The sequence below is a fragment of the Ricinus communis genome, chromosome 10 (genome assembly GCF_019578655.1).
Source record: "Ricinus communis isolate WT05 ecotype wild-type chromosome 10, ASM1957865v1, whole genome shotgun sequence".
In the NCBI taxonomy this organism is placed as follows: Eukaryota; Viridiplantae; Streptophyta; class Magnoliopsida; order Malpighiales; family Euphorbiaceae; genus Ricinus; species Ricinus communis.
Window position 1 is genome coordinate 12396417 of NC_063265.1, and position 20754 is coordinate 12417170.

At 34.6% G+C, this 20754-nt stretch overlaps 3 protein-coding genes across 3 annotated transcripts; all 3 read left to right on the forward strand.

Moving 5' to 3' along the window:
* The first annotated feature begins 1494 nt into the window (after positions 1-1494).
* On the forward strand, positions 1495-9178 carry LOC8287068 (acyl-CoA-binding domain-containing protein 4). The gene is made up of 18 exons (XM_002512366.3): positions 1495-2007; positions 2504-2574; positions 3057-3120; positions 3205-3276; positions 3439-3633; positions 3740-3817; positions 4172-4282; positions 4425-4491; positions 4572-4633; positions 5075-5214; positions 5723-5849; positions 5925-6039; positions 6449-6537; positions 7110-7193; positions 7273-7461; positions 7583-7738; positions 7961-8020; positions 8598-9178. Exons 1-18 carry the CDS (start codon positions 1846-1848, stop codon positions 8781-8783), a joined length of 2028 nt encoding a protein of 675 aa, XP_002512412.1. The 5' UTR covers positions 1495-1845; the 3' UTR covers positions 8784-9178.
* A 1557-nt stretch (positions 9179-10735) lies between these two features.
* Positions 10736-15321, forward strand: LOC8287069 (PWWP domain-containing protein 1). Its single transcript, XM_048380192.1, has 2 exons — positions 10736-12188; positions 12423-15321. The coding sequence occupies exons 1-2, from the start codon at positions 11063-11065 to the stop codon at positions 14780-14782; spliced, it is 3486 nt and encodes a 1161-aa protein (XP_048236149.1). The 5' UTR covers positions 10736-11062; the 3' UTR covers positions 14783-15321.
* Positions 15322-16587: 1266 nt separating this feature from the next.
* LOC8287070 (protein SRC2) lies at positions 16588-17808 on the forward strand. Its single transcript, XM_002512368.4, has one exon. It carries the CDS (start codon positions 16824-16826, stop codon positions 17661-17663), a length of 840 nt encoding a protein of 279 aa, XP_002512414.1. The 5' UTR covers positions 16588-16823; the 3' UTR covers positions 17664-17808.
* Positions 17809-20754: the final 2946 nt, after the last annotated feature.

The following is a 20754-nucleotide window of genomic DNA, read 5'->3' on the forward strand; positions in this document are numbered from 1 at the left end:
GAAATCTGATGGTAGTATTGTCCTAAAAGCAAGCAAGTACACATGTCAAACATTGGGAAACGTAGTAGACCTCTTCCCGGCCCGGGCACCGGCTCCATCCGGATATTTCATGGGCTTAGACAGCCTTTTTCTTTTTTTATACATATATATATTATTATTATTATTAAATTATAATATAAAAATATCTTATAAGTTAGTATATAATATATTTATTAACTATTTTCTGTGGGTCAGTAGTAAAATATTAATATAAAATATTAAATAATAAATAAATATTTAGATAATATTTTTTTATGTTGCTTGATATAGTATTTTAAATTCACTAACAAGAAAAAATAATGAACTGTTTGAACTCAAAATATTTTAAAAATTTTATCGATAAAATATATAACTTAAAAATATAATAAAAATACTCAATTTTATGTGTGTGTGTTTTATAATAATTTAATATATAATTAGTTTAAAATATGATAACAATACTGACCACTTGAAATAATTTACTTGCAATTATATATAATGAAGTACTATAATAATAAACACAATCTATCAATAAAATAAAATTAATATAGTGTTTGGTTGCAATCCACGTACATTTGTGAATTTAAGATTTATATACTTTAAATGATGTAAAAATTAATTTAATTTTTTATATAATTAAATTTATATGAATTTTGTTATAACTAAACTAAATTCTAATAAGATAGATAAGATTTTCAAATGAATTCCACATTATAGTAAGTCAATATATTATATGATACAAAAATCTCACTTAATTTTATTATTTCTATTTTAGTTTATCTCTCGTGTTTTATTTTCTAACTAAAATAAAATAAATTATTTTATAGATTTTAACCAAATATAACATAATTTTTTTTTATTTTCCTAATGATTTTTTATCTTCAATTTTTATAAAAATTTAAATTAAACTATTCGAACTCTCTTATAAATTTATATATAGTATGATGTTATAATTTATCAATTTCTTATAACATTATGAATGTACATAAAATCATAATAGGATTAAATTATACTAATTACTACTTAATTATTTTAAAATTAAAAATATATTAAATTAAATTAATTATATATAAAATTATTGATTAATTTTAATGATATTTTAGTCAGTTTAAAGTAGTAGATTTTAATAACTAGTATATTCTCTAAAGCCTATCCTACATTCAAAGTTTTATTTTTTTTTTCTTTTGCTCACTACAAATCAAATGGTTGCTAACTGAATTCATTTTTTCTCATGTTTAAACATTATAATAATATATTTTATTCTAATACACATGTTCAAAAGCCTAACAAATATCAACTAGACTTGATGATCTTAGATCTAAGTCTAAGCTCGATTAAAATACTAATATATTAATTTGTATACTAAATGCCACATTTACAAAAATTCATGCGTCTAAAACCTTTCGACACTCGCTGAAAAAAGCAATAATATTTCATGTGGGGCTGTCGGTGAACTTATTACGGTGACGCAAATCAATTTCTCATATTGCGATGAAAAAAGGAGGTAAATGCAATAATCTTATACCCCCAGGGAGGCAAACATAACTCCCCGAAATTGCATTTTCACCCTTTTGAATCATGAAAATTAAGAACAAGATCTAATCACGAGCTTCAGAAAAAGAAACAGAATTATTAGAATACCCAATTACGCCATGGAATTAAATTACAGTTTATATAATAAGCAAATCCCAAACAGAAACCATTTTCAATAACATTATTATTGATTTTCACTTTCGAACCTTAAAACACACGCCTGACAAACGTACTCATTTCTGAGTCCTCAAATCAAATCTGAAACAATCAAACAGAGAAATAAAAGCGAGTGAAATGGCTATGGCGAGGGCAAGCTCTGGCCTCGCATACCCGGAGCGATTCTATGCAGCGGCTACATATGCTGGATTCGATGGATCTCCTGATTCTGCTAGCAGTACCGTTTCTTCTAAATTCCAAAGCGACACCGCTTTACTCCTGTACGCTTTGTATCAGCAGGTAGCTCTCAATTCTCAGTTTTCTTATTCCCGATCCAATTACTTTCCGCATTTCGTGATTTAGCGCGATCTTTTATCGGCATTAACAGCATTGACGTTATCTTTTTCTTTACATATATATATATTAAGTGTTAATTATAATTAAAATGCTGCTTCTGTTAGAGCTGTTTGAGTGCAGACTATTGGTGGATCTAGTTTTAGAGGAGTCTTAATGGGATATGCGGTATAGGCAGGACACGTGATTTAATTGCAGCCAAATTAAATGAGTTATATGGTTTTTGTATTCAAAGTCACCTTTTTTTTTTTTTTCTCCAGCAAACAACCGCTGGTTGGTTTAAGATTGCATATTTGATAGTTTAAGTTGATAATTTCGGATTGCTATGTTGGTGTTTGCTTTCTGATCTGTGCATGTGCACGCCCGTATTGAGGTGGTATTTCAGTTTCTGAACGAGATTACGGGGCTTAACGGGGATTTGCTGGTTACTATGTGATTGCAGGCTACTATTGGACCGTGTAGTGCACCAAAACCCAGCACTTGGAAAGCTGTAGAGCTAAGCAAATGGAAAAGGTCCGTTTGCTCATGCTTAATGAGTCACAGTTCATGCGTGCATTCCCAATGAATTCTGCATACATATCTATGATTGGCAACTACTTCAATGAGAGATCTGCAACTCTTCGTAGCCCATTAGATTTTGTAAATATGTATGTTATGGACTTAGGAGCAATATACTGAGGAAAATGGAAACAAACTTGGTAGGATAAAATGATCTGCACAAAATATAAAATAAATGTTTTTTAGCAGAAATTTGGGCAATCCATTGGAGTATGGAAAATAGCAATTGTAACAGTGTACAATTAAGAAACTCAAACGGATTGTTGTGTATGTTCTTATAACTGCCCAACTTTATAATTTTCTTATATAAAGTTAACGCGCTAAAAGCATTTTACAAGTCTGATATGCAACATGTTTGTATCTCAGTTATTTTTTTAAAGTAGAGTATTCTTTGTCTACACTGTTGAAAGTTGTTCTGAAAGTGTTAGTGCATGCAGCTGGCAAGGGCTTGGCAACATGGCTTCCACAGAAGCAATGCGCCTCTTTGTGAAGATATTGGAGGTTTATAGCAGTGGAATTTTCAGGTTATATTTCTGTAGCTTGTTTAAAGTACAGGTTGAATCTTTTTCTGTAATTATTCTGTAGGAAGAAGATCCAGGTTGGTATTCTAGAGCATCTAATTCTGTTCCCGAGCCTGTTGTAGACATGCAACTGAATGTAAGTGCACATGGAGTTAATTTTCATTTCTGTTGGTGATGCATTATTTCAAACTTTTAATGTCTCTTTAACTGCCATTTGCTACTTAGTAGAATGTGAAGCATATTGAAATATGTAAAGAATCTCAATGACATATTCATGGATATATTTTGCATGCCGTAGCATAACCCCAAAGTTGAATCTATCGTCGAGAATGGAAACTCTTATCCAGAGACGAAGACCATTTCCAGTGAGAATGGAAATGTCATAGAAACCCAGGATAAAGATGTTGTCTCAGAAGGCCTTGGTTCGGTTGCTGTCTATGATCAATGGATTACCCCTCCAATATCTGGTCAACGCCCAAAAGCCCGTTATGAGGTTTTTGCATGACTTTCACTATTTTTAAATTATGTGAATTCTTCTTGTTATTATCATTTTTGTAGGAACTCCTTTCCTCTGAACAGCATATCTTGATATTTGTCAGCATGGAGCAGCAGTTGTTCAAGATAAGATGTATATATATGGGGGAAACCACAATGGCCGTTATCTTAATGATCTACATGTAAGAAGATTATCTCCACTTATGCTTGCAGGCTGCCTCATAGACTCCAGTGCTATTGTTGCATAAGGAATTAAGTATCAAATGCTAGCAATGGAATTTCTTGTAATTTGACTGCTTGTGAAATGCATTGTCTGTTTATTCAGTAAATGCTGGAATATTCTGAGCATTTGAATTCATGCTCCTATCTTACAAGCACTTTTGCCCTCTTATACATTACTTATTTTACAGGCTCTATTTTTTATTATTTTTTAGACTTAGTTCTTTACCATTGAAAAAAAATAGCAAACTCTTTGTTTCTTCCTCTATCAACATTAATTTTAAGGAACTTATTCCAAAGTTTGGAGCACAATGCAGGTTCTAGATTTGAGAAGTTGGAGTTGGTCAAAGGTTGATGCTAAGGTTGAGGCTGAGTCAAATGAATCAAAATCTTCACCTACATTAACCCCTTGTGCTGGTCATTCCTTGGTTAGTATTCAACTTATTTCTTTTTATGTGTTGTGAAAGCATGAGTCTCACAACAAGTGTGCTTGATATTGGATAACCTTGGTTACTAACTTAACTAATCTAGTGATGTAACGGATAAAAGTGCGTTTCTGTGTTTTCATAGATATCTTGGGAGAATAAGCTTCTATCAATTGCTGGACACACCAAGGATCCATCTGAATATATGCAGGGTACAATGAATTATTATAAATGTTCTACACTGTGATTGTCAAAGTACTTGCTTTTATGTTTTATTCCTTGTCCATGACAGTGAAGGTATTTGATCTGCAAACTCGTACATGGTCAACCTTAAAGACATATGGGAAACCACCGGTAAGTAATTGATACATCTTCTATAGACCACACTGTATGAAATGAACAGAAACATTTTTTCTTTCTATAGTTGATCTTTTGTCTTATATTTTAACTGAAACATCTACGAACGGAAATAAAGAAATTGATGTCTTTACCCTCTACTCTTCTACTTTGGAGTCTGGAGGAGCTGCTCTTGGTTTTGGAGATTCTTGTAGCACTCAAGAAAGTGAAAGACCAAATTCTATACTCCTTAATTTACCATGCAGGACTTTGAGTAAAAAATGTTTAAAATTTTTTGAAGTGGTGAAACTTGAAATTAAGTGGGATGTGGGATTTTAGAAACATGGTTGTGAACCACATAGGAATAATTTACACACAAGGTAGCTTTCCCTTCAAAGATTTCTTAATTACTCAATTATTTAGCAAAATATGGCAATCATTACATTTATTGCGTTGTAGGTCTCACGCGGTGGGCAATCTGTTACACTTGTTGGGACAAGCTTAGTGATTTTTGGTGGACAAGATGCAAAGAGATCTCTCTTGAATGATTTACACATTCTTGACCTAGAAAGCATGACCTGGGATGAAATTGATGCTGTGTAAGATGACTCTGGGACTCTGGCAATTTAAGATGCTAACCTCTTTTGTATAGCCTGTTGCATATCATCTTTTTCATTTGTCAATTGTCATGGACGAGGAATAATGAAGGTTGTACGGAGGCTGTTAATGGACAATTAGGCAGTAATGCAAATTAGAGAAAAATAGATGGAGTCTTAGAGCTTGAGAAAGATCAACTATTGATGATATGAGGTGTTTGGGTTCTTCTGCTGAGTGGTGGTCCTGTAAAGAAATTTCTTTTTAGTTTTTGCAATGGTTTTTCTAGTTCTTTTTTTTTTTTTCCATATTAGTAGGATTTGAATTTCAGAAGTGAACCAATTATGTATTCACTACTATACTGCACCGCATCTCATGTTTCAAATTTCAAACTTGAATCTTAAGATTTAATTTATAAGTACATGATTTGAGTTGAAACTTGAAACTAAGTGGTATTCAATATGTTTTGGGGAGAACTAGTTTGTTGGTTAATTTATCCTTGTTATTTTGTAGTGGCGTACCTCCTTCTCCAAGGTCTGATCATGCTGCTGCAGTTCATGCAGAGCGCTACATTCTTATTTTTGGCGGTGGTTCTCATGCTACTTGTTTCAATGATCTGCATGTGCTTGATTCGAAAAATGTAAGATAAATCATCTCAACAATTTTTGATCTTGTGCAGTTGAAATGTTATTGATGTCTTGCAATGGATTTTCAGATGGAATGGACAAGACCCACTCAACAAGGAAAATTACCAAGTCCACGGGCTGGCCATGCAGGTGTGACAGTCGGAGAGAATTGGTTTATTGCTGGTGGTGGTGACAACAAGAGTGGTATGAATTTTTCAGCTCATGCATTTAATAGAAATCCTTTATGCTCCAGTAGTCAGCGATAGGAATTGAAATGGTTTCTGCATCAATAGGTTTGATATGGATGTGATAGGTTTGATAGAAGACACTGAGAAGTTGTTCTGTTCCTATCTGCTCATAAATCACTTTATTTGTTCTGGTTATGTGTTTGATGGAGATATTTTCAGTTCCACAGCTCTAATTAATGATGCCTGAATGATTTATTAGAAGAAGCTTCATATTTCTGTTCAGTTTGAGATTTAGGGATGATTTGATAGTAATCAATTAAAAAAAATGGGTGGTAGTCCTGAGTTACTTAAGGTGCATTGTAACCATCTAATACTTCATATGATATAATATAAATGTCTACAATTTTTTTGTTAAATTTGCACAGGGGTCTCTGAGACTATTGTCCTCAACATGTCTACACTCGTCTGGTCTGTTGTAACTTCCGTTGAAGGCCGTGTTCCTCTTGCCAGTGAGGTAGTTTGCGAGAATGTTTTGTTGTTAAAGCTGTATGCAGTGATACTTGAAATTTGTACTGTCATGTAAATTGTTGGAAACCTGAAAGTAGGATAGTTCATTGACTTGCATAGTGAGGATCTAAATTTTGTGTCAAGGATATTGAACCTGATTAAAGCTTTATATATGTCCCTGTAAATCGTTAGCTATTCGATAATTGGAAATAGCAACTAATATGTACTCGAGTTTAACATAAATGAAAATGGTGCAGTGTAATAAGGGGTCTGGGAAGGATTATGATCTAAATGCATCTAAAAGCTAAATTCTTCAGTTACAGTTGTCTATGATGATGTATGTCTAAAATCATCATAGAACAATTGTTGTTGTCAGTATTACTATTTTGTGCTATTTTTCCTCTGAAAGTTCTGTATTTTTGGAAATTTGTCCTACCAAATTTCTCATTGTCTTGAGGTGGACTGTAGAAAATAGATAAGCCTTTTAAATAGAATGCAGCTGGCCTTTTCTACCTATTAAATTGTTTTTCACTATGAGGCAGTGCAGTGGTGGGATTAATATGACTGTTTTTATTGCAGGGCTTAAGTTTGATGGTGAGCTCCTATAATGGTGAAGATATTCTTGTATCATTTGGGGGATACAATGGGCGTTACAGCAATGATGTTAGTTGTCATTTAACTTCTTTTAGTCTAGCTTCTTCTTCGCACTTTTCCCTCTTTCTGATTTTGATGTTACTGATAGGTAAATGTTCTTAAACCAAGCCACAAGTCTACCCTGCAATCAAAGATTATAGAGACTCCAGTGCCTGATAGTGTTTCTGCCGTACATAATGCTACAAATGCTACTAGAGATTTGGAATCAGAGTCTGAAGCAGGCCAAGAAGGCAAAATAAGGGAAATTGTTATGGACAATGTTGATCCAGAGCCCATGGTACGCCGAACTGCAGAAATGTCATTTTATTTGACTGCAGATATAGAATTTCACACTCCGTTCATGTGTAATTATTTATATTAATAGTACCTCTGTACTTTATATTTTGAGTTTTGTTCAGAAATCTAAAGGTGAAGTCTCCAGTGAACATCTCTTAGCAACTTTGAAGGCAGAAAAAGAAGAATTGGAATCATCGCTTAGCAAGGAAAAATTTCAAACTCTACAATTAAAGCAGGAATTAGCTGAAGCTGAGACTCGTAATACTGACCTTTATAAGGTAACCTTCAGATATATTTTGACTTCTTATAAATCTTAAAGCTCTTCCATTCTTGTATGCCATCTCCAATCATCAACTATCTGCTTTTCATCAACTATCTGCTTTTCACTAATTTATCATATGCACATTGGGGGAAATATGATTTTTCCCCTTCTCGCATCAAATGCCATAAATTCTTTTATTTTCTTTTCAATAACTAAAATCTGTTTCTTGGCATTTCAGGAGCTCCAATCTGTGCGTAGCCAACTTGCTGCAGAGCAGTCTAGATGTTTTAAATTAGAGGTATGTTCTAGCTATTTTATGTGCGTATTCTCTTTTCTTCCTTGCTGCACTTTGATTGTGGGCAGTTATATGGAACGCTGGCAACATTAGAAAGATTGTTATTTAATATCACTAATTTCATCACTTACATGAAGAATTACTAATTATATGGATATATGTTCGTTAAAGTGTTCTAGTGTTACCCAATCCTGTATGTCTCCCAATTAAGGAGATCAACTAGGAAGAAGCACTCTTCAGTATCAAATAAATGTATAAATAATGAGTTACTGGCTGTTGGATAGTGGAGAAAGGATACTCCAATGAAATTATTAATGTGATTGGTAATGAATGGAAGGTATTCTTTTTTCCTTTCCCCTGATATGAGAAGTAAAATCAGACAAGCTCCTGACCATCCTGTGTTAATTGAAAGCCTCCAGCGGCCTCCTCAAGTATCTTAGGCTGCCTGATGGTATTCCATGTTGGCTTTCATTGCTTCAACTTAGTGTCGTTTAAAATAGGATGAGCTTCAGAAAGAATCAATCTTTTTCCTGCATGTGAGATGGAATCTGTACATGCTAATTGCTCCTTGAACCAACAGGTTGATGTGGCAGAACTGAGACAAAAGCTTCAAACAATGGAGACACTACAAAAAGAACTAGAACTCTTGCAGCGGCAAAAGGCTGCTTCTGAACAAGCTGCCTTGAATGCAAGACAGAGGCAAGGCTCCAGCGGGGTGTGGGGTTGGCTTGCTGGAACCCCAGGCCAGAAAGAAGACGAAGCCTAAACTTGGTTGAAGCGTATTTTTGAAGTGGTTGTCATTAGATTGTTTCTTATTGATCAATTTTTGTATTACTCAGCGCAGTTCTTTCCATGATGGAAAATAAAAGATATCAAGTTCTTGTTGGCCAGAAGGAGCCGGGATGGGGGGGTTTTGCAGGAATATTTACATACTGTAGTTTAAGTCATGTAGTTTACTATCGGCTGTTGCTGCAATATTTTTTGTGCCTCCAATTTTTACAGAGTCTTGTATTTGAAGTGAATAGAATTGGAATGAAGTATAGGTTATGATTATCATTATTCAATTAGATATTTATTAATGATTTAGCTTGATTTCTGGACATTTAACTTTTGTGCGAATACAGATTTTGTGTCTTATAATGGAGCTGTTTTTGGTTGTTACTTTTATTTTCCTTGGCTGCAATAGTGCTTATTGCCCATCATTTTTTACTGTATGTTATTGGTAAAACCTGATTATAAGATTTTATACTCAATGATCTCAAGGATTAATAAAAAGAAGATGCGCTCCCATAACAAACATTGTCATCATGTATAATGCGTGATGAAGCCTTACTTCTGTGATGCACTATTAGCATGCTTCATGCTTACTTAAATTTATTTTTTAGAATAGTAACCCAAAAAAGAGTATCCTCGTCAAGATGATAAACTTAAAATGAAGAATCGTAAATAGCCAACCTAGTAAAATTAGTGGTGTTTGTAAATCGGATTTATCAAGTTATATGTTAATTCAAATTGTGTTGATCGGGTTGTACTTATTTAAAGCCAAACTTAATATTTGAAATTGAAAAATTAATAAATTTGAATTTATCAATTTTTAATCAAATCCGATTTTAAAAAATATAATATAAAAATAAACCCCGTTAACAATGTAAAATAGTAAGCACAAAATTATAATATACAATCACTAATATAGCTAGCAATTTTATACTATATGAGACAATATCAATTCTAAATAGTTAAAAACTAATACTATATTTATATATTCATTTTAATTAAACCATCCAAGTTGATGAAAATTTTTTTGAGTAAAAAAGATATAATATTTTACAATATTCAACCATCAATATAATAGAAAAAGTTATGAGTTAGCAAAAAGAACAATTTCGTAAATAAAAAGTCATGTCCTATATATTTATTTAAACTTTTTAATTTTATATTGGGTTGGACCATGTTTTACTATATTTTTTAAATTTAAAACCGGATCCAACCCTTTCTTACTCGATTTTAGACATTTTTAAACCATCTCCGACATAAGACAGTTTCAACTCAATTTATTTTTTTCAGTTTTTGTTGGATTTTTCAGATTGATTGGGTTTTTAGTTTGATTAAACACTCGTTAGTATAAATATTCATTTCATTATTATTGAAGTATTTTTAAATTAAATTGCAATAAACTGATTAATTATTATTACTAAAGAATTAGGGTTACATATAAAAGAAAATCTTGTAACTTATTTTAATCACAATTCAAATCAATCAAGTATCTATTTAAAAAATAAAATAATAGTTAAGTTACACCTATGTACTTAAGAAAAGGCTAAGTGGGTTTCCCTTAATTATTGGGAATAAATTACATTGTATTTTGCTAAAACACAATTTTCCGTCTAAATTTCCTACTTTCCTTTTTGCTTATGTTCTTTTACGCCAGACTCGCTCAACTGAGCATAATGTACCTTCCAAAATAGAGCTTCAAATTTGATTGTCCAAGTGATTGTGCTCTCTAAATTGCTTTCAAATAGTTAAGGCATAATAATATTCTATATAAAAATAAAATAATATACAATTTACAGATATAAATTTCTCGAATTTACCTCGATATTATTATTTAAATTAAAAGATTTCTAGAAGGATTCAATTATTTTCTTTTTAAAAAAACAAAATCAACAATTCGATGACGCGGCAGCATATTTATGGTTTTCTTCTTTTATTTGATATACACCGTCCCCTATCAAATAAAACCCTTCACGAGAAAATATGCAGCTCTTTTACTAATCCCGAAACCGAGAGAAAATCACACTACCCAGATTTTCTTTCCATCCAAACACTTCTCTCATTCGCATCTCTCTAAAAATTCCTTTCGTATTTTTTGAACCACCTCTCAATTTTGTCTGCAGTTTCTTAGAAAATAAACAGACCTCGATTGCTATCACGATACCACAGGAAAAAGAAAACAAAAAAAGGTATGCTTAATCTGTTGTTTCGAGCCTTTAAAAACACTTAGATAGATTTTCTAGGGTTTCCAGATTAGCTATATTAGCTATTGAAATGATCTCTATTGTAAAAAGCGATGGTGAATTAGATACAAAAACTGAGACAAATGAAGAGAACCAATCAAAAACTAGGGTTTCAGGTGATGGGATGGAGAGTGAGGCTATTTCTAGGGTTTTAGAGAATAATGGATCTACTGGAGAGGTTAATGAAGCAATAATGGTTGGTCATGTAGATAAAAAAGAAGAAGAAGAAGAAGAAGAAGAAGAAGAAGAGGAAGAATCATCTAGGGTCTTTGAAGTGAAAAATGAGAGAACGCCTCCGAGCTTTGTTCAATTCGACCTAAAAAATGACCGATTTGCCCCTCAAGATGATGAATTAGATGATGCTAAAAATGATGATCAGATGGAACATTCTGGAGGAGGTGATAATAAGGTAGAGGTTTATAGTTCGTTATTGTCCGAGTTTGATGATTTTGTTGCTAACGAGAAGCATGGAGCAATGGAAGGAGCATGTAGGGCATTGAGTTATGGATTTGAAGTTGGTGACATGGTGTGGGGAAAAGTGAAATCGCACCCTTGGTGGCCAGGGCATATTTTTAATGAAGTCTTTGCATCATCTTCTGTGCGGCGTACTAGGAGGGAAGGTTATGTGTTAGTTGCATTCTTTGGAGATAGTAGTTATGGGTGGTTTGACCCGGCTGAGCTTATTCCTTTTGATCTTAATTTTGCTGATAAATCTCAGCAAACAAGCTCAAGGACTTTTGTTAAAGCAGTTGAGGAAGCTGTTGATGAGGCAAGTAGAAGGTGTGGGCTTGGTTTGGCTTGCAGGTGCAGAAACAAGTATAATTTTAGGCCAACTAATGTGCAAGGGTATTTTGAGGTTGATGTGCCAGATTATGAAGCAAGAGGGGTTTATTCGGGAAATCAGATTAAGAAGGCGCAGGAGAAGTTTCAGCCCGGTGAGACTCTTGCTTTTGTAAGGCAGTTAGCTTCTGCACCAAATGATTGTCATTGGAGTACTATTGATTTTTTTAAGAATAAGGCTACAGTTTTTGCTTTTCGTAAGGCAGTGTTTGAGGAGTTTGATGAGACTTATGCACAGGCATTTGGAGTACAGACAAAGCGGTCTCCTAATGATCCAGCTAATGCTTCAAATCAACCTGTTAAATTTCCAACTCGGGGTATTGTTGATTTTTCCTTTATCCTGCTGAGTTTAATATTTTCTGATGCTTAATTTTGATTGTATTTTATTCTGCTTTTCTTGTGGGTGTTCTACTAAAGTATTGAGGATTTTGTGCTTTGTGATTTGCAAATGTTGTATCCTTGTGTTTATTATCCAAAGCTCGAGTTAGATTTTATTTGCTCTTAGTTCCTACATAATTGATGATTTTGCCACATTATGTTTCCTTTTCCAGCTCCTTTGAGTGGTCCCCTGGTAATAGCAGAAGCCCTAGGTGGTGTGAAGAGCTCCAAAAAGGCTGTGAAAGTCAAGGACCCATCAAAGAAAGATAGATACCTCATCAAACGAAGAGATGAACCAGTTGATTCAAGAACCATCGAGATTGGTGCAACACAAGCAAGCTCCTCTGCCCCAGCAGCATATGAGGAAGGTTCTTCAGTAGCAACTGGTGATTATGTTTTTCAGAAAAGGGCTCCAACGCCTATTTCAGCAAAAAATATACATCCTGGGATTATCAGCAATGAAGTTGGGGGACTGAGTCAAGATTCTGTTGGCAAAGCAGTTATCTTAGATCAGGGTAGTCTTTTAGATGCGAATTTATCTCATATTGTGGAGAAGGATGCTCTGCAAGAAACACATGACAAATTGGGATCAGATACCGTTTTGGAAACCCGTACAGGTCAGTCAGATATTGTTCTCAAGGGGTTGCCTTTGGGTGTTACGGAAGCTCTATCACCTTCTCTTCAGCAAGAAGGTGAGGCCATGGTTGACATCAGATATGAAGAGACTGAAAAAGTGTTCAGATTGAATGAAGGTTCTCTTCAAACCGAGAGCATTTCTGCGAGAACAACGGGAGACACTGCTTTGGATAAGCCTCAGGATACTCAGACTGCTTCACATCTTTCACCACTTGATGCAAAGCGTTGCATTGGAACTACTGCTGATATTAGAGTGAAGAAGGTCAAAGTTCTTAAGCGGCCATTGGGGGACTTGAGCTCTGAGAACTCTGTTATAAAAGGAAAAAAGAAGAAAAAGAAGAGAGATCCAAGTTCAGAAACAAGTTCTGATCTTCCAAAGAAGAAGCGTTTGGCTACAGGAACAGGTGGGTTATTGGTGGGAAATTCAATGGGAAATTCTACTATGGTCAGTGTGGCTCCAAGAGAGGATTCTTGGGTACACAACCAGAAGACAGATGCCAGCACCAGTAATGTCTTATTCAGTGGTGTTGGAACATTGCCAATGGTTGGCATGGGGAGTATTGAGCTTGATAAACCACATTTATTAAGTGATTTGCATGCTCTTGCTGTTGATCATTTTCATGGTGCAGAAAGGAGTAGTCCTTCAACGACAATGCAGTTCTTTTTGCTATTTCGGTCCCATGTTTTCCAGAAAGCATCGCCACTACCTGAGACTGAGCCCATTGATGTTCGTGGCACTAAATCTCCACCATCTGTTGGGGTTTCAGACCATTCCGCTGGTGAGAACATCAGAGATTTGCCACCTCCAAAACCTATAAAATCAGTTGTCAGACCTGATGATCCAACAAAAGGACGGAAACGGTTGCCATCTGACCGTCAAGAAGAAATTGCGGCAAGGAGGTTGAAAAAAATTAATCAGTTGAAATCATTAGCTGCGGAAAAGAAGGCAGGACAAAGAAGTCTGGAAACTCATCGCACAGAAGGGAAAGAACCAGTGACTGCTGCTCTACCAAAATCAGTCAAATCAGATTCTTTCAGAAAAATGGAGCCTCAGCCTAGAGCAGTTCAGCCCACTATGCTGGTCATGAAATTCCCTCCAGAGACATCTCTTCCATCTGCTAATCAGTTGAAGGCAAAGTTTGCCCGGTTTGGCTCGATAGATCAGTCTGCTATCCGTGTATTTTGGCAGTCTTCAACATGCCGTGTTGTGTTCCGTCACAAGCTTGATGCACAGGCAGCTTATAAGTATGCTGTTGGGAATAATTCCTTATTCGGCAATAATGTGAATGTTAGGTATAGTCTTCGAGAAGTAGGAGCTCCTGCATCGGAAGCACCGGATTCTGACAGGGGTCGAGGAGATGACACTTCACTTGAGGTTCCACGGGCTAAGGATCCAGCAATTGAAAGACCATCTCTTGCACACCAGCCTATTCCTCAGACTACCGTTCAGCTAAAGTCCATTTTGAAGAAACCAACAGGCGATGAGGCAGGGCAGGTAACTGGTGGTAGAGGGACAGCACGTGTAAAATTCATGTTGGGTGGGGAACAAAGTACTAATAGGGGTGAGCAATTGATGGTTGGTAATAGGAACTTCAACAACAATGCTAGTTTTGTTGATGGTGGTGCACCTACTTCTGTTGCTATGGATTTTAATAGTAAGAACTTTCAAAAGGTTATTCCTCCATCTCCATCACCTATTCTCCCCCTTCCTACTCAATTTGCAAAACCGCCACTTAATAATTTGCATCACACTGAAGCACCAATCAGAAATATGCACAATCTCAATCCTCCCAGCATTGACATTTCACAGCAGATGCTAAGCCTTTTGACAAGGTGCAACGATGTTGTTACCACTGTTACGGGCTTGTTGGGCTATGTGCCTTACCATCCTCTTTGATGACACGTATGGTATAATCACTAAAAGCTAAAGAGGCGATCACATGAAAAGGCCAGCAAATTCATGTCCAAAGCTGCTTAGTTGCTTGTGGGTGCAGCGGATTCGGAATACAAAGGATGAGCTGCATAAATAATTCTTTTTTTGTCATGGGAAACAAAACAAGGGGAAGACGAAGTTGTGGAGTGAAGTATTTTGTTTGGGCATCACGAGGTGTTAATTGAGAAGCTAATTATGGAAATCCATCCAAGGGATTCAATTTGGTCTTAGAATTATTTAACCCTTGGTGCATCCTCCCAAATGTATCTACACAGAGTGTGGCATCCATATATTTTTGTCTGATGATGATGATGGTGTTTCTTTACCATGTAATACTCTGGGCCAACTTTTGGCCTTGAAAGTAGCATTTATGTACTGCTTTTTGTGCTTGAACTGCAACTGCAAGTGCTCGAAAGTTGCTCGCAGATTTTACTTATTATGCTTCTTAGTTTTGGATAACAAACCTGCGCCGTGAATTAGAAGTGCTTTATCTTCAATCTCCATTAATGGGTTCGGTTACACTTTTAGGGTAGGTTACAATTTCTTGACAACCCATCCAAAGAAACCCACTAGCAGCCTACTGATCAAATTTGTACTTTCTTATGTTTAACGTATGCCACTTGAAAGAAAACGCTGTGGGTTTTTCATTTTGATATGAAAAAGTTCCGAACAAGAGAAGGTTTTGGCGCTTTACTAAGGATCGCGAGAGATTCTCATGTGTCGATGTCCTGTCCTCGGCGGTAAACTTGATCTATTGGTTCAAAGAGAAGAGGTGAATTTAGTTGTATAAGAAATGGAGGCAGCTGAAGATCTCTTATTAATAAAGCAGCTGAGAAGTACTCGGCAGAATCCAGTATTCCAATCCTCCATCTTCAGTGTTCAAGTTACTATCTCATCACCATGTTAATGTGCACCAAATAGTAAGATTAGTATAATCTCTCTTATTGTTCAAGTCCACATGTAATCATTATTTTAGCTTTAAATTAAATACTTGAAATTTTATTAGAAATCTAAATTTAATAAAATTTAAAAAGTGTGAATTATTTTTCAAATAACTAGATATATTATCCTTATCAAATAAATAACTAGCTATTTTTTAAAAAATTTCGATCATTCCATTTAAAATCAAATATTAATAAATATATAAATACAGATATTATTTAAGCAGGCAAGGCAAGCATTGGAAGCTTAGCTATCTAATCTTATTCTTAACCTTTGTGGGGAAGGAAAAGAAATCCTTCTAGATACGCGCTGTACACACGTTTTCTCTAATTTAGGCATTTCGTTGGAAAAGATATATGCTATCTTAACCCTCCAAAATGCTCTTTATTTTGACTTCATTATTTCTCGATCTAATCTTTTCCTCATTTTCATTTTTGACCATTTATTTGTCAACCCATTACAGAATATTATTGTCCATAAAATCGTAATAATATACTCTGCTCTTTTTAAGAAAAGAAAAAAGAAAGAATTTTTTTTTTAAGATATAACAAACAAATAAAATAATAATACATTCTAAGATTTGATTTAATAATATATATATATATCTTTATTTTTTTACATTTCTATAAATAACATATTTTATATTTCTAATACGAGGAAGACCATACAGTAATATATATATTTTTAATTTTATATTGTTAGATAGGCGTTGCTGGATGATTTAAAGGAAGGATCATAATAATAATAATAATATGCGTTGGCTTTAATTTGAAAAAATCCAAGAAAAGTAAATATCTTATTTATTCCACCATATTCTCTCCTCTTTTGACGGTTCCTATTCCCTGGAATCTTCCTTTCACTTTCCTCTCTACAGCAACCCACTCCTTTCTTTATATAACCCTTTCCCCTTCTCTCTTGATCTCATCAAATCCTAACTCACCAATCCATCTTTCATTCTCAGGTTTTCTTGATACCCGATTCTCGATTTTCATTCCTTGATCAAAGCCACAAAAGAAAAAGAACCCGTTTCTTGATTTTATATTATCGATCAAAGCAAATAAACATGGAGTGCAGGAACTTGGAGATAACGCTTATATCAGCCAAAGACATTAAAGATGTCAACATGTTCTCCAAGATGGATGTTTATGCAGAGGTTTCAATCAAAGGGGATCACTTTAATTCGAAGCAGAAGCAGAAAACTCCTGTCGATAAAGACTGCGGAACCAATCCCACATGGAATCATTCGATGAAATTCAACATTCATGAGGCTTCTGCACAGGAAAACCGCCTTACTGTCCAAATCAAGCTAATATCTGATCGTAGTTTCGGCGATAAAGAGATCGGCGAAGTCCATGTGCCCATTAAAGAATTGATAGATCACAAAGCTGGAGATGCAAATGTCAGCTATGGTGTCAGGACACCGAGTGGGAAAGCCAAAGGTAGTCTCAACTTTTCTTTTAAATTCGGTGAAAAATTCGAAGCTCCTTTGCCTACGGAGAAGGCTAAAAACGTGCACGAGCCTGTTGTGGCTTATCCAGCGCCGGCTGGCTATCCTGGTGCGGGTGCTAGCTCTGCTTATCCACCTCCAGGTGCATATCCTCCGCCGCCTCCTAATATGGGTTACGGTGCTTATTCTTATCCGCCTCCAGGTGGATATCCACCACCGCCACCACAATACGGCGGTGGATATAATTACCCACCTGCCCCCGGGTACGGTGGATATCCTGCAATGATGCAGCAGCCCCAAAAGCCAAAGAAGAATGGCGGTGGAAAGATGGCGTTGGGATTGGGAGCTGGGTTGCTTGGCGGGTTGTTAGTTGGAGATATGATATCTGATGTCGGTGACATGGCTGCCTATGATGCTGGTTACGATGCAGGCTTTGACGATGGATTTGATTTTTAAGTTTTTTGTTTTCTGTTTTTAGTATATCTATAAGTTTTTTTTTTTTTTCTTTTTACGAAGAAGATGCAGAAAGGTTTACAAATGATCATGTATATGATGATGAAGGTGGTTTTAAAGTATAATTTTCTGTTTCTTTATGTTTAAAGACTTGGCATCATGTCTCAGAATTTTTTCTGATCATCTGTCTGTCGTCGTATGATCTGTGACAATAACATCTTACCTAACAAAACACCTTGTCTTTTCCTGATCGGCAAGATAATCTCGTAATTTGCAACTTATTAGATAAGTTCAAGTACGAGGTTTCTCTCAGCACTACCTAAGCACATAACAGGTAGGGCACAGAATCCAAGAAAGACTACGAGTTATAGGCCCAGGCAGAGTAACAGCCGAAAACAAGAGCAAGGGCTGCCGGGAAATGGGAATTGGCCGGAGCACAAGCTTTTATGTCGGAGATTTTTCACACATCACATCTTTCCTCAAACTAACACTTACTTTGAGATGGATGGAATGATTAGCAATAGTGCACCACAGTTAGCTTTTTGCCAGAAGACTAAAAGATTATGAAACTTCTTTGCATTTTCCTTACCTCGTGTAGCATATTGGCACTTGATTTTTAAATTTTTTGTTCCCAATTGGAACTTTTTGTTTTAAAAATGACACTTGTGATATCTGTTAACTTTATCTGACATGGACAAATGGGCTCCACCCTTTTTGCTCATTGATAGCCAAATGGATGTTAATAGACCACTTATTTTATTAAGAAAAAAAGATAAAATTTTCATTCAATGTAAAGTAAATAGAAAATGTGTTCTCAGAAAAAGATTTCAAATTGAAGGAAGAACACAGAAAATAAGCTCGTTTCTTCTCATCTTCATCATTTCCCATTAATTGTTTTGCCTTTTTATTTTCCTTTCTTCCTTTCTTTATTTTGTTCTCCTAATCTTTGATCCACGCACACTTAAAAGACTAACTTTTTAAAAATTTCTCGCTTATTCCCACTTCCACTCGTGCCCTGCAGCTTCAAGGGTATTGTCAATGATCTAGCGAGAGATAGCGTTCTTCTTGTTGTTGCAAACTTGCCATTAATCTCAAAATTTTGTTTGCTATGTCCCATTTTGATTGTTCTAAATTGGATTAAAAATCTTAATTCCTCATGTTTTTGAATTCTTTATTTCTAAAAAGAAATTATAGGCAATTGGGCAGTCAATGTTGAGAAAGAATTAGTGTGATTTGAAATGGATTATCGAATTAGAAATTGAAATAATGTAAATTGGAGAAATTTATTTGCTTAGTGTCCATGAATCAAGGAAATAAACTTCAGGCCTCTGATGGATATGCTGATTTCTTTTATGCATGAAAGATGTTTGATGAAATGAGCATATAATTCTTTGACTTCTAATTCATTTTTAAATCAACTAGTTAAATCATAATAATTCTTTTTAAAGCAGCAATAAAAAAATTATTTTATTTTGAATCATCTTCTTACCTTTCAATTTTTTGAATTGGATAGTTTATTAGTTTTTGCTTGCTTGGTTAGTGAGAAAATTGATAAAAGATACATAAGAGAATTTGATTGAATTATTAGGTTAAGTTAAAAAAAGATTAAATCAGGTTGAGTTTTTTCCTTTTATATATATTTCATATTTTTTTATACATTTAGTTATTCTTTCATTATCATTCAAATCAACGAGAAAGTGGATCCATGTGCCATATTTTGTTATAAAACTATATAAATAGATTATACGAACCTTTTTTTAATTATAATTCAACCTTATGAACAACTCTAAATCAGATTATGAATGATCAATTAGGAATTAGAACTTAAAAGAAATCAAGTCTTTAAACCTTAGGACGTCACAAAAATGGATCAAATTTTTGACAAGTGTTAAATGCATTCAACAAGAATACAAGAATTCAAGTAAGGTTGAATAAATAAATATAAATTTAATTATCATTCAAAAATTTTAAAATTAATTCAGCTAGGATTTATTTTTGTAGACTAAAATAAAATCTTAAAAGATAACTTAAACATGAAAAGACTAAAATATCTTTTAACTAAACATAGTTCATTCTATTTTTAAGGATTTCGGCCTTATTTTATCCTCTTTGGATTTGGACCTTAATAAGATTATATAAGGTTCAATCTTGATGCCCTCCAATGGTTGTGGACCTTGGACAAATGGATTTTTTTTGTTGGTCCATGCTTGGAAGAAGCCATTTAGGCTTGTTGTAGCTTCTTGGTTCTAGATCTTGTTATTGAACCTTGTGACAAGTTCAGCCCATCATCGACAATTCTAGCATTCTTTGTTTGTTGGTCTTCTTCATCAAGCTCATTATATTCATGCTTTAAGCTTGATCTATCCATAACATATGTCTTTATTATTTCTCAACTATAAAAAAGTCTCACACATCCATGTCACAAAAAACTAACAAAAGTTTGAGATTCTGTTAAAGAGAATAGTTGATTTGTGTCAACTTTAAAAGTTAAAGTTCCAACTGGAAACAAAAGAAACATCAAGCGCAAATGTTCTACTCAAGGCATAGTTCAAGGTCCAATTTGTACCTTTGGCCAACAAACAAACATTCTCATTGATACAGGCTCTGATACATCGATAACTATATGAACTTGACTTGGAGACCTCTTAGATATTTGCAATGGAACAAGTTAAGAAATTGTAGGTGTGGTACTCGGAAAACCACTATGATGCTTAAGTTAATATGTGAGTGAAGGTTGAGATAAAGTGCATAAAAGATTATAATGGCGTTACCTCATAATTGAAGGGTAGTAAAATATTTATAGTATTGTCTTGCAGGTGAAGCTGGGCATGAGGAGTGGGTTCCGAAATAGGCATAATAGGACAAAATGTCTTATTTTCTCAGTTATCATGGGAGCTTATTCATTAACTAGTTAGACGATCTTAATAGGAGTTCAGCACTACAGTGTTTCGGTGTTCGAAATGGTAAAGACGAGATTCCCATTTTGCTAGGCATATATCATCTATTGTGAAATAACTTTATATTTCAAGTCTTTCAATTGAGTAATCTATCTTTTTTTAATTTTAAAATTTTATTTTATCAAAAATAAATTTAA